At 43.3% G+C, this 13,958-nt stretch overlaps 1 protein-coding gene across 4 annotated transcripts in view; it reads right to left on the bottom strand.

Moving 5' to 3' along the window:
- Window positions 1-5,657: 5,657 nt before the first annotated feature.
- The window catches only part of CDC42EP3 (CDC42 effector protein 3), a 190,994-nt gene continuing 182,693 nt past the window's right edge, over window positions 5,658-13,958 (bottom strand). For all 4 annotated transcript variants that reach the window (XM_073627639.1, XM_073627637.1, XM_073627638.1 and 1 more), the window contains one exon: window positions 5,658-7,611. In XM_073627639.1, the coding sequence (XP_073483740.1) occupies window positions 6,658-7,425 (768 nt within the window). In that variant the 5' untranslated portion in view covers window positions 7,426-7,611 and the 3' untranslated portion in view covers window positions 5,658-6,657. The remainder of the gene's footprint in view (window positions 7,612-13,958) is intronic.

Below are 13,958 nucleotides of genomic sequence, written 5' to 3'. Positions count from 1 at the left end.
TGTCACCCGTAACAGTTATACGGTGATCACTGGTGAAAGGGTTAACTAGGGGGCAATCAGGGGGTTAAAACCTTTAGTAGGTAGTATATGGGGGTCCCTGTCGCTATAAAACGTTGACGGCGAACCTATATACTTACCTCCCTAACTAGCGTCACCTGTGTCACTAATACAGCGATCAGAAAAACGATCGCTTAGTGACACTGGCGACGGGGGGTGATCACGGGGTTAACCTTTATTAGGGGGATTAGGGGGTACCCTAGACCTAAAGGGGGGTACCCCAGGCCTAAAGGGGGCTAACCCTAACTGCCCTAACACTTATAACTGTCACAAACTGACACCAATGCAAAAAAAAAACTGCTATTGGTGTCACTATAACAGGGGGTACAGGGGGTGATCGGGGGGGGGTGACTGGGGGGTGAAAAGTGTGCCTGCGTGTTCTACTGTACATGTAGTGTTGGTGCAACTCACATTGATGTCTTCTCTCCTCGGCGCCGGAACAAAAAAGACCGGCTCGTGGAGAGATGACATCACTTCCTCTGCTGCTGTTTACATTATAGCAGCAGAGGAAGAATTTCATTCGTGGGGAGCGATCGCGAGGGGGTGGCCACGAATGAGTGGCCTCCCCCTCAGCCTGTAATGCTTCCCCACTGATGCCGACCGCCTCAGGCACCGGGGGGGCGCGATGCGCCCCCAGCCCGCGGGAGGCAGATCACGTACCAGGTACGTGATTTTGCCTGCCCGTGCCATTCTTCCGCAGTATATCTGCGTTAGGCGGTCAGCAAGTGGTTAACGGTATATAAAGACTTTTAATTTTGGTTATAATAAATGAGTCCATGTTAGCAGCTAAGCAAGTCTCGTCTTGTTTTGTGCTCGGAGCGGTTGAAATATCTGATATCCATATCCAGACTGGGAGGAAGTGGTATACTGACGGAAGCACTCAAGCAGAGTGTGGAACGTTCCGTGACATCCTCCATGACGACATCACGGAGCTGGTGAATGTTAGAGACCTTGCGCTCCTCCACCTTTCATTTGAGGATGCCGCACACATGCTTAATAGGGTTTAGGTCTGGAGACATGCTTGGCCAGTCCATCACCTTTACCCTCAGCTTCTTTAGCAAGGCAGTGGTCATCTTGGAGGTGTGTTTGGGGTCGTTATCAAGTTGGAATACTGCCCTGCAGCCCAGTTTCCGAAGGGAGGGGATCATGCTCGCCACACACGCTTGACACCATCTGAACTTAATACATTTATCTTGGTCTTAGCAGACCACAGGACATGGTTCTAGTCATCCATGTCCTTAGTCTGCTTGTCTTCAGCAAACTGTTTGCGGGCTTTCTTGTGCATCATCTTTAGAAGAGGCTTCCTTCTGGGACGACAGACATGCAGACCAATTTGATGCAGTGTGTGGCATATGGTCTGAGCACTGGCAGGCTGACCCCCCACCCCTTTAACCTCTGCAGCAATGCGGGCAGCACTCATATGTTTATTTTCCAAAGACAACCTCTGGATATGACGCTAAGCATGTGCAATCAACTTCTTTGGTCGACGATGGCGAGGCCTGTTCTGAGTGGAACCTGTTCTGTTAAACCACTGTATGGTCTTGGCCACCGTGCTTCAGCTCATTTTCAGGGTCTTGGCAATCTTCCTATAGCCTAGGCCATCTTTATGTAGAGCAACAATTATTTTATTTATATCCTCTGAGAGTTCTTTTACATGAGGTGCCATGTTAAACTTCCAGTGACCAGTATGAACTGTAGCTCCCCAGTGCCAGCAACACTCATGCAGCCCCAGACCATGACACCGGGGAGGAAAAATGGCTAATTGGGCCCAATTTGGACATTTTCACTTAGGGGTGTACTCATTTTTGTTGCCAGCAGTTTAGATATTAATGGCTGTGTGTGTTGAATTATTTTGAGGGGACAGCACATTTAGTACACTCATTATTTTACATTGAAGCAAAGTGTAATTTCTTCAGTATTGTCACATGAAAATATACAATAAAATATTTACAAAAATGTGAGCTGTGTACATGTGCACAATGTAATCTTGGATATGTCACAGAGAGCATGAATCGCCACTTTCTCTTGTGTGGCACTCTCCATGCTGACTTAAGCCTGGTACACACTATGTTTGTTTTTTGTTCATCCCAGTGAAGCAGCTGTCCTAACTATGCAAAGTTAGTATAGTGATCTTTCCCGCTGAGCTGTTGTGTTCTGACAGGGGGCGGTCTCCCCGCCAGAACACTCCAATCAGCGCTCTCAGCCATTGGCAGACAGCGCTGATTGGAAGTCAGTCGGCTGCTGGTTTTGCAGCATGCTCATCCGACAGAAGCCGGCCAAATGGCCGGCTTCTGTCGGACAGGGTGTCATACACATAGGCCAAATGTCGGAGTTTTTTTTGAACCGGCCGATGTCTCCTGACATTCGGCCCATGTGTACAGGGCTTTAGCTTGCTTGGAGCCAAACAGCTTTTATGATATAAAAAAATCTGGACTTCAAGCACCAGCAATGGAAGAACTCAGCAAATGATTAGTTAGATTTGATAAGGGAGCAACATCAGAAAATTTGAATTCCCAACTGGCAAATTTTACAATGCAGTGGGACAGGCTGAAAACATCACCCCTTGAAGAATATAGTATTGCAGAAGATGTATCTATGGAAAACCAGGAAAGCAAATTAACAGAAACAGAACTGGTGAACAAGTGTTGCAAGGCATGTAAGAACTGTGCTATTAGCTGTTATAAAATACTGCAGCGCTATCATTTGTTAACTGATGCCTGTAATGTCATTGGTTTAGCCTACAAATTTTTGCTTACACTATCTTTCACTCAAGTCGCCTGTGAAAGAAGTTCTCCATGTTGAAGTTTATTAAGACCCATCTAAGAAGTTCTGTATCCCAGGAGCATTTGAGCTCTTTGATGCTGACGGCAATTGAAAAAGATCTACTAATGAACCTTGATTATGATGATGTCATTGGCAGAGTTGCAGAAACCAGTAAACTTCTACGAAACTGGCTAAATCCATAGTATTTTGTTCTGTGATTTTGAATATAATAAAATATATGCCAAAAAAATTTTATATATTTTGCTATTGTATTGAATTGTTCATTAAAGATGTAGCACTTTATATATTGCATTCATTCTTTCATTTATTATCATATATTTACATAATTCCAAACGATTGATAAATTACAGTGACTGAAGCAGGTTAAATATTACTAAAAGACATAGAGAAACCGGTTGTTGCCATTATTTGTAATGTGGTTAAAAAATAAATAAAAATGGGCTGCTTAGCCTAAAATGCCCATGCCTATTTTTTTCCCAGTTTAGGCCTGTCTGAGACCCTGCTTGCTGTCAGTTAGAGAGGAGATGGAGTTATGCAGTTGGTTTTGCAGAGGCGTTGCAGAGTCGGAGTTGCCGGCTCTAAGGTGCCTTCTGAGGACCAGAAGTGCTTATGTTTTCCTGCAAATATCTACATTTCTAGAGGACTCTCAGAACTGCAATAACTAATTATAACCTGCTGTCAGCCTAGGAATTCAGAAAGCTGCTCCAAAATCCTGATGACACAGTGGTTAGGCCCAATAGAGAGAGGCCAGCAAGATTTCCGATGACTGCTGAGTGGAGCCAACACTAGCCAGAACCCATCCTTGGAAGGAGCTCGAGTTCCAGCCTGACAGCAGTTCTCCTCACTCCACCAGCAGCTTCCTGGCACAGTTCTTCGTCTACCAGCTGCTTTGCTGCCGATCTCTGCATACTTAAGTCACTCCACAGAGGACTTCATCTTGTTTTTTTTTTAACATGCTGATCCTCCCATAAGTGTATTTAGTTTTAAACCACTGAGTGTTGCAAAGGACCCAGACTTCAGGGGACAAAAACGTGTGAACAACGCAGTGTTGGGTGGTGCAAGCTCTAAAAAAGGTGGGTATTTACTGTCTTTTTTTACAGGTAGCAGGGATTTTGCTATTTGTTTTTCACTTTAATCTAGCTCCACACATTTTGTTTCAGATTTAATCTGTTAGGGATATAAACTTTACCAACATCTATATAGTGTAAGGGCCTAACGAAACAACTCTTTAAAATTTACAATCAGGTAAGGTGTCACACTACATATTGTGAACGTACGAGGCTTTGTCACTGTGACAATATAGAAAAATGTGACACAGGATTCGCATTTAGGGTAAATGCGATGATCCAGACTGGTGTTTCTGGGCCGAGAAAGCAGTGTAATTGGCTTTCTCTGGATTCTGTAGTTCCTAATCACATTCAATCCTGTGTCCAGGTTTTGCTGGACATCTGCAATCTGCCTGAGTACACAGGTGTGCGTGGTCGTTATATACTCAGGTCTGAGGATCACTCAGGGCTCCCAGTTTGGAGACAGCTCCCAGAAGGGGGGAGACAGAAGGTCTCATTGAGGGGGTCAGAGGACACAGCCAGGAGCCAAGAGACAGAGGGTCTCAGTTCTAGGAGTCAGGTCATCTCCTATTGAAGTGTCAAGAGAACCCCAATCCATAGGCCAGAAGTGGGCTGTGCAACAGGGTGCTGTCACTAAAGGCTAGAGAGCCAAGTTTTCAAGAGAGTTGGACTACACAGTCTGAGAGACTGGTATAAGGTGCAGTATGGTACTACAGTTGAAGCTGAGTGAGCTGATGAGCCAGGTGGCTCTGCATTTTCCTGTGTTTGTATTCTGTTGAAGCTGAAGATCCCCTGCTTGGTAAGTAATTTTTTTTTGTGAACATTTGCTTTCTTTTAAATAAAAGTAGGCTGCCAAGTTCTTAAAAAATAGTTCCTGTCTGCAGTGGACTTGCTGTATAAATGCATCTACCATGAGAGCCAACTACCCCATATCTAAATAAATATATATATATATATATGAGAAGTTTTGTTTAATTGTAATTGCAACAACATCTGACTGCTTTGACACAGCTTATATTTCATAGATGTTATGAGTAGCTTTCATTTCACTTTCAATTTATCTTCTGTTTACATGCAGTGTTATATGTCATCTGGTCTTGCTGTTTTTGTTGCATGAAAAAATACCTTCAAAAAATGCCTTCCATACCCCTACTGTATAACAATGATAATAATAATTTGCTATCCCTAAGGCTCGGTTCACACATCGGCGGCACGACTTGCAGGTCGCCTCAGCGAGGCGACCTGCAAACGACTGCCGGGGCGACTTGCGAGACGACTTCTGCATAGAAGTCTATGCAAGTCGCCCCAAGTCGCCCCCAAAGTAATACAGGAACCTTTTTCTAAGTCGGAGCGACTTGCGTCGCTCCGATTAGAACGGTTCCATAGCACAGAACGGGAGGCGACTTGTCAGGCGACTAGGTCGCCTGACAAGTCGCCCCAGTGTGAACCGAGCCTAAGGGTCGGTTCACACTGGGGCGACTTGGGATCCGACTTGTACGCCCTCAAGTCGCCCCAAGTCGCCCCAAGTCGCTTTGTATTTAGATTAACATGGTAGGCAATGGGAGCGTCTTAATTGACACTACTGAAGTCGCTCCGACTTCAGAAAAGGTTCCTGTACTACTTCTATCCGACTTGTAGGCGACTTGTACCCATTCAACTCAATGTAAGTCGCCTGCAAGTCGGATCTCTCTGTAAAGTCAAGCGACTTTGCAGAGAAAACCCCTCCCTCCCCCCCTCCCTCCCAGAGAGGTGATTGGCCACAGGCAAAGTCGCCTGTCATGGAGGCGACTTCAAGTCGCCTCGTAATTTGCCGAAGTCGCGCTGAAGTCGCGCTGAAGTCGCGCTAAAGTCGCGCTAAAGTCGCGCTGAAGCCGCGTTGAAGTCGCGGTACAAAGTCGCGCTAAAGTCGTGTTGCCCATGTGTGAACCGACCCTAATGTATAGGGTGAGAAAACAGTGCTTTGTTTATTGCTGTAACCAAAATGTGTTTGTAGGATTTGGATAAGAAATAAATAAAAATTAAACATCCATTTCTCAAACACAAAAACCTGCAATGTAAAATTACAAGCAATAAAAAATGCTGTCCCAAAAAACATTGTAGAAAAATTAAAAACTCTGCAGTAAAAATAAAAAGGCACAAAGTATATTTGATCAGAAATAAATTAAACTTTTTGCAAATTTTCAGGGAGTTTAAAACCTGGCATCATAAATCAAATATAATCAAGCAATCCAATGACAATTATTGCTAAAACGGATGATGTTGTAATGCATTGTATGACATAAACAAAATAAACACAACATAAAGGAAAGTCTCCAGAGATATGCTAAACCTCCTATACATCTGTTTTTAAGCTATAAATTCTTCTGCTGGAGCACGGCAACAACGCAGTTTCTTGATGAAAAGAGAAAGCAATCAGGAAGATGTCCAACTTTGAATGAGGTGGATTCTACTACATATCTAGGACCTAGATATGAGCAAACCGAAACCCATATAATGGGATAAAAGATATGAACTTGGAATTTTTCATACATGGGGACCTTTGGAAAAAAAAGATTGTTTTCATGCATTTTTAGAAGTAAGATCCACATAAATTACTGTTCACAAAATGTCCTTGAAATCTGAAAAATACGATACCTTACAGCTGATCAAGTACAGATATTTGGGTCATATACCTTAGTATTGCTACTGAAAACAAAAACCTAAAAATGCGGGATGCAAATAAGTAATCCATGAAGAGAAAAAAAAACACTCACTTATTCTTGTCCATAACATTAAGCACCTCATCCAAAAGAGAAGGACCCAAATCAAGCTGTAAAGTTAACAGAGAGCCAGCCAGGTCAGAAAGTGATTCTTCTGATTTTAAATCAGTGTCCTCCATGTTGCTTGAAATAGGACTGTGTTCAAATAAGTCTAACCCTTGCCAGTCACTGTATTGTTCAGAGAGGCTAGATGAATGGCTTGATCTTCCATTGGTAGAGCATGATGCTGAACCATTAACCTTCCATGTACTTCCACTGTCAAACTCCTCATCATTTTCATAAGGCTGACATTTTTCTAGCAATTTTTCTTCTAAAACTAGCTCACAGCTAAGTCTTGGAGACTTGTATGGGCTGTAAGAGTCTCTTTTGGAATTAAACGTTACAGCAGATAACAATGGCAAGACTAATGCTTGAGATCCTCCAATCGTTGGTAGGGAGATTGCATTCTTAAGAACCGGGGAAGGAGATTCAGAATACACTGAGTCACAGGTACTGTTTGCCCTTAAGAATTCATTATGTCCAGTCAAATGGCCACTTCTTGGATTGCCTTGGCTGCCTGGCAACAGTTCATAGTTGCCTTGAAGAAATGAAATGTCTCCAAAGACATCATGTTGCCCATCTTTGCCAATATGTATAGTATGTCGAAAATCTCCTAAAGGTGGACTGATTAAATCAGACGACAACACATCTCTCAGTTTAAACTTTTTGCCCTTTTTGTTGTTGCCAGTCTTCAGATAAATTGGTGTCTTTGCAGGCATTTTAATGTTGTCAGATTTGGGAAAGCAAAGTGCAATGATCTAAAATGTATGTTGTAAGAAGGTCACATCTCTAGTTCTGTTGCTAAGAGCAACATTCCCAATATATTGCTTTCTGTAATTCCACTCTTCTTGCAAATGCCAAGTTCTTTTTGTCATTAATATAACATGCTGCCAAAATAAGAGCACCTGCAGAGAAAAAAAATATATATTACAATTAGTAGGCATTTATAGTTGATTTATTTTGTTTTTAAATAATATTAAGTGTTACTGACAGTCTTGGTCTGCAGAGCAGGCATGTGACATGGATCAGCATTAAGACTTAAATCACCAAAGGATTAAAAACACTTACTAGAGGTAGAAGTTAAAAACTCATCATGTGTGTGAGAGTGCAGCTTGGGGATTTTTTCTTGGATGATCAGGTCCGTAGTAGGAGTTGTTGATCCCGACTGTCCAGCAGAGGAAAACCGCGTGATCAGAAACCAGGAGAGATGGCTCTGTTGGAGTATACCAGTGTAGGACGCTGGACTCGTAGGTGACGTCACCAGAAGTGCTCCCGAAGCCAGCGTGAACCACAGGAGCCGGAAGTGACGTCTATTAGGCGGGACGCGTTGCAGAGCATCTGATAAGCTCATTCTTCAGATCGGCATGAAGAAGCCGATTAAATGCTCTGAAACACATCCCACCTAATAGACGTCACTTCGGGCCTGTGTGGTTCACGCTGGCTTTAAGCGCACTTCCGGTGACGTCACCTATGAGTCCAGCATCCTACACTGGTATACTCCAACACAACCATCTCTCCTGGTTTCTGATCATGCGGTTTCCCTCTGCTGGACAGTCAGGATCAACAACACCTACTGCGGACCTGATCATCCAGGAACCACCCCCCCAAAATGGATTCTTTCACACACATGATGAGTTTTTAACTTCTACTTCTAGTAAGTGTTTTTAATCCTTTAGTGAATTAAAAGTCTTAATGCTGCTGCACTTCCTTTAGAGTTGTTGCTCTACTCTTGAAGTGCTGCCTTGGTGCCCTACACAGACGTCCATCAGCCAGAACTATATTCACCCTTTAAGGATATTTTCTTTGGTCAGATACGGCTATCCAGAAGCACCCTTTTTTCTCTTATCCATGTGACATGGATCCCTTCCACAGAGCAGCATTAAAAGGAAAAGTACAGCCAAAGCTCCTTTTGGCTGCACTTCTCCTGTGGATTACAGGAGTGCAGTCAGTTCTGCACTCCTGTGACCCTTTTTCAGCTGACAGCGGGCTGAAGACACAGAGCCGGCTGGGGAAAGATCACAACCATATGGTCAGGAGTCACTCAGGTGCCTGGACCGGCACTGGACTCAGCGAGACGCTGAGAGTCTGAGCCAGCCGTTCCCATCTCATCCACAACCCAGTGCTCCAGTGAGTGTGGGGAGCCAGTGCAGAGAGCCGGTGTCTGACAGTCACCAGCTGTCTGCTCTTAAAGACCACTAATCACTCAGTTCTCAGTGCTTCGATTATTCAGTTCTCCACCTTAGAGCTAGCAGGGGACAGTTGCAGCATCAGACCGATGCTGCATCCACCTAGGTATACGTAGGATTGCTAAAAAAAAAAAAAACACCTACACTTCTCTTTTAAAGAGTTTAATCTGTTGGCCTTTTTTATTACTTCACTGGTATTAAAAGCCAGTGCACCTTGTTTATACTGAGTACCTTTATTTTATCAACTTTATAACTGGGCTGTCTTATTGCCTTCATGTTTGAGAAGCGACTATGATTTATACATATCAAATATAAAATACAATATAAATGAGTATAGCATAAAGAAAATGCAGTAATACACAGCTATATAACTAATAAATACAATAATTTCTTAGTTATTTCAAAAATAGATATTATATTTTCCCTAATTTTGTTTTATTACCTTAAACATCAATATTCTATAGAAGTTTCAGATCACAGACACAACTAAATCTGATATTTAATGTAATCTGCCAGCCTTAGGCCACATTCACAAATAAGCATTGTATAGTACGAAAATCCAAAATGCTCAACATCCAAAATTCTGTGTATTTCAATGGTGGCTGTAGCTCAACACCTGACACTCTACTTTTGATTCAGAAATTGGCATTTTTGGCCTCAGAGATTTGAATGGCAATGCATCAAAATGCAGGAATCATGTATTTTTGCACTTTTTCAGGCGTTTTTTTTTTTTTCTTTTTTTCCTGTAATCCTTTCCATTCCAAAGCTGCCTGAAAGGTTGAACACATATTTACAATACTTGCAATGTGATTCTAAAATGCTCACACACATGCATTAAGACACACGTAAATGCTCAAGCCATGTGTATGAAAGCTGCTCAGGCGTGAATGCAGTCTTAGACCTGTGTAACTGACATATCTCTGCAAGATTGTTATGAATATACAATTTAAAACTCGCTAGTTAATATCTAGCACCATGATAACTAGATTAACAAAATTAACAAAGAAATCTAGTAAGTCAAAAAACTTTTGGAATCAATTTACTTGATCCTAATCAATCAATAATTCATAATGTAAACAGTATCACAAGAGGTACAGAAAGCAAAGTTTACATACTTACGGACCTTCCCAGGTCCAAAATAATATTGAACAGAAGTGATTGTAAGCAATCACCTTGTAAAACAACCCATTCAGTTTAAAATAGAAATGAAAGGCAAAACATTTTTATATAGATATGAAAATAAAATATAAATATCTTTTTTCCCTTTTTTTAGAAGTGATCACATTCCCTCTGTTCTCAGCTGCATAAGAGCTAGGGGGAGGAGAAGCAGCAGCACACTGAACTTCCTAGTGAATGGCTTTGCAGCATGGGCGTGTCAGGACAAGTCTGATAAATTGGAAGAGAGCACACCGAGTTTCCAGCATAGCTAGAGAACTTACCACGGTGTGTTCTCCTGCTTAGTGTGATCAGTTGTTAATAGGAAAGCAGAGGGACTGGCAGGAACACCAGGGATTTCTCATAAAGGAAGCATACAAAGAACAGAATACTTTCTCATACAAGTACATGGTCCAGCAGGCACCATACAAGTCTCCAAGTGTTGGGACTGGTGTGGGGAGGAGCTCAGACACACGATGACACTCATGCTGGATGGATGAGCTTCCACCATCTGACTCCCCCACCCCGCCGCTGCTTGATGCCAGTACAGAGCCACCATGCTGGGAGGAGAATAGCGTGCTGTCACACAAGACTTTAGCCAATATACTGAATCGCGGAGCCCGCTCCTATCCCTGACTGACCTTCCTGCCCCTCTTGTGAGTGTTGTCTGCACCAGAATCCTCGGTTGATAGACCTGTGTACCCGCTTCATTCCTGGGTAACAGGTTAGAAAAAAGCACTGAAGCAGGCAGCACTCGTTCTGTGGGATTTCCCAGCCCCCCAGCCACAGCCTCAAGCTTCAGCTGTTGACCACAGACTGTTATTACACTTGTATCTGCGAAACCCAGAGAAGGGGGAAGAATCTCGGCTGTGCAAACGCAGGAGGAGAAAGAACATTTTGGAGGTCGGTATTTACAGTTTATGGATTGTGATCGCTGTTTATCTGCCTATACTATTACTATACTACTGAAATGCCCTGTGTATACCTTGTGCACATCCCTGGACCATCTATTTAGCCGCACACCTTCCCGATATACCTGTTATTTTGCTTGAATTGGGGGACCCCCGCTCCTATGCAGGTATTGGAATATTAAAGGGACTCGGTCCTGGCTGTATACAGTGACCTGTCTGATGAGCAGTAGGGGGAGAGAGAGCAGGACTGTGTAACAAAAATGGACTACATAAAAAAGACTTTGTGCAATTGCACACAAAGGAGCTATCCGGGTGGAGCATATACTGCTGCACTTTTATCTTATCTCTGCCCCCTGACTGTCCGTGAAACATACCCCTCAAATTTACTTAGCTATCTACTTACCCATTCACCTAGTAAAAATGAGAGGTAAATCAAGCAGGAACTGGCAAAGCAGCCAGCTCTGAGCCCAGGGGTTATCCAGAGCTATATGTCAGTGGAGACAAGCATACCAGAAGAGGGGTTCGGTAACCCCAGACAAGAGGCTTTAGCAAGGACGGGGTCTGGCAGGCAAAGAATGATTGAGGAGAAGGCTATAGCCGGAATGTCCAATGATCAGGCATCAACCCGGCCAAGAAGTACTGGGGGCAACCCTCTAGGAGGCGCTAAATTGCAAAGTTGGGAGCAAAAAAGGAAAGGGGGTGCAGATGTACTAGTGGAGGATGGAGTAAGGCCTGGGGAAACCCAGGCAAGTGTGCCTCAAATTAAAGAGATCTTAGCAGAGATGCTGGCAAAAGTTGAAGTATCGCTGAAATTGGATATTGCAGCATTTCGTTCAGACATTGAGCAGGTACTGGGCCGAGTGGAGGAGGAGGAGGAAAGGCAGGATATGTATGATCATAGGCTGGAAGAAATAAAGGAGCAGATGAAATCTTTACAGAGAGATAATAGATCTCTCTCATATAAAATTGAACTCAACGTAAAAAAGTACGTAATCAGAGGCTTACCCGAGAAGTAATAGGAAGAAGAACTACCAGGAGTAATGCGGGGCCTAGTTAATCCCATGTTAGGAAAAGAGATCCCAGAAATATTAAAAATTGACTGAGTGCATTGGGGCCAGGGTGCCGGAGCCAGGTTACTGATACCCCAAGAGATGCGATAGTAAGGGTCCACTATGTGGAGGAGAAATCAATAATGGAAAAAGCACAGAAGTCGGCAAAAATCTCTTATGAAGGTGTAAATCTGTAGATATTTACGGACTTATCAACAGAGACCTTGACAAAAAGAAGAGTCCTTAAGACACTGACCGAGCAAACCCAGTTGGGGTTTACCAGCCTGTCTCAAGGGAAAAAAGGACGGTCGCTCTGTGGTCTTGAGATTCCCCGAAGATTTGAGGGACTTCTGTAGTAAGATGGATCTTTCACCCCCACCCCTCCCGGGTTGGGAGGAAAACACTGGAGCATCAAAAGCTTCAAGCAACATGCGATGGACTCAGAATGAGGGAAGAAGGGGAGAAGGGAGGGGGGAGTAGGGTGCGAAATAGGTAAAGAACTTACCCAGAGGGCTCACCCCCCGACTAAACAACCTCTCTTTACAGATGGATAATAGGGGCAAGGATCTAGGGACTTTGGAGAGACATTTGATAGGGGAAGGAGGAAGAAGAGAAAAAAGGGAAGAAAAGGAGGGAGGCATAAAAGGGGGACAAGAATAGGCAGGGCAGCGGGGGGGGGGGGGGATTGGTGGGCTTGGAGATCCAGTGGGTGGGTCAGGAGTGTCAAGAGCGATTGTTCCCAGATCAGTACATCGAACAAGATATGGATACTGTATATGGTGGTGTTCTGCGCTTAGGACGGGCTTGTGACTGAACTGCAGCCCCCCAGATAAAGAAAGCCCCAAAGGTGCGATCCAGTAGTTATAAAATCTGAATTAGGGGATTGGCGCTGTTCACTAGTATGAGATAAAGAGATCCACTATAAACAAACTGCTACTCCAAGGAAAACATTTTACCCCAATTATAAATGAATGAAAAATGTAGCACAGTGTAAATGCTGTTAGAAAAATAAAAATAAGTGCTAGGAATGGTCACCAAAATGTGCAGACTACCCAAAGTAAAAAAGAATATAATACATAAAAGATATGTAAAAAATGGAACTCCAAACAATGAGTGATCGGTCAAGTGTGTGTAAAAAGTGGTTGTCAGAGTCCACTGAGAATGAATGATGTTTATGCAATAAAAAGTGCGATAAAAAATATAAGTGAGTTATACCTAAGAGTGGGGGCAAACACACTGTTGCCCACTATAAATAAGTGTGTATACTGGTGTAGCCAAATATTAAAAAATTATATTGTTTGGAAAAAATGTGTTGAAAAAAAGTGAAAAAACACAAAACAAAAATAAAAAACAAAAAAAAAACAAAAAAACATAGAAAAAAAACAAAGTCCAGGTAACCACAAAATTGTTATCAAAAAGCAACACAAAAACAACAAGTGCCGTGAATATTAGTTCTGTCGTTCAGTAAAACAGTTCTAGTGCAACAGGCTAGTGCATCTTCAGAGGTTACAGGTAAGTCCGTCCCAATAGTTGTATACTGTCCAGGGTGGAGTCCCCTCTAGTGCCCCCACTCACCAGAGTGCCCAACCCCTGCAGGGGTAATGAGCATGTAGATCCAAATCTGATGATCCAATCGGTCGGTGTCCCCCTCACCACCTTTTATCACTTGTGTCACCAGATCGTTCTCAGAGGACATCCATCCGGAACAGTTATCATGTGCAGGGAGAAGAGAAGAGCCTTTGTGGTGGCTTGCTGGGAGGAGAAGTGCTGAGTGTAGGGTGGTGTGTAGAGGTGAGCCCCAGGTGTGGACAATCAATTGTCCACACCTGGGGCTCACCTCTACACACCACCCTACACTCAGCACTTCTCCTCCCAGCAAGCCACCACAAAGGCTCTTCTCTTCTCCCTGCACATGATAACTGTTCCGGATGGATGTCCTCTGAGAACGATC

This window comes from Aquarana catesbeiana, linkage group LG04, assembly GCF_042186555.1.
Source record: "Aquarana catesbeiana isolate 2022-GZ linkage group LG04, ASM4218655v1, whole genome shotgun sequence".
Lineage (NCBI taxonomy): Eukaryota > Metazoa > Chordata > Amphibia > Anura > Ranidae > Aquarana > Aquarana catesbeiana.
Note: the sequence above shows the minus strand (reverse complement) of the source record. Positions and strands in the feature narration are given on the sequence as shown.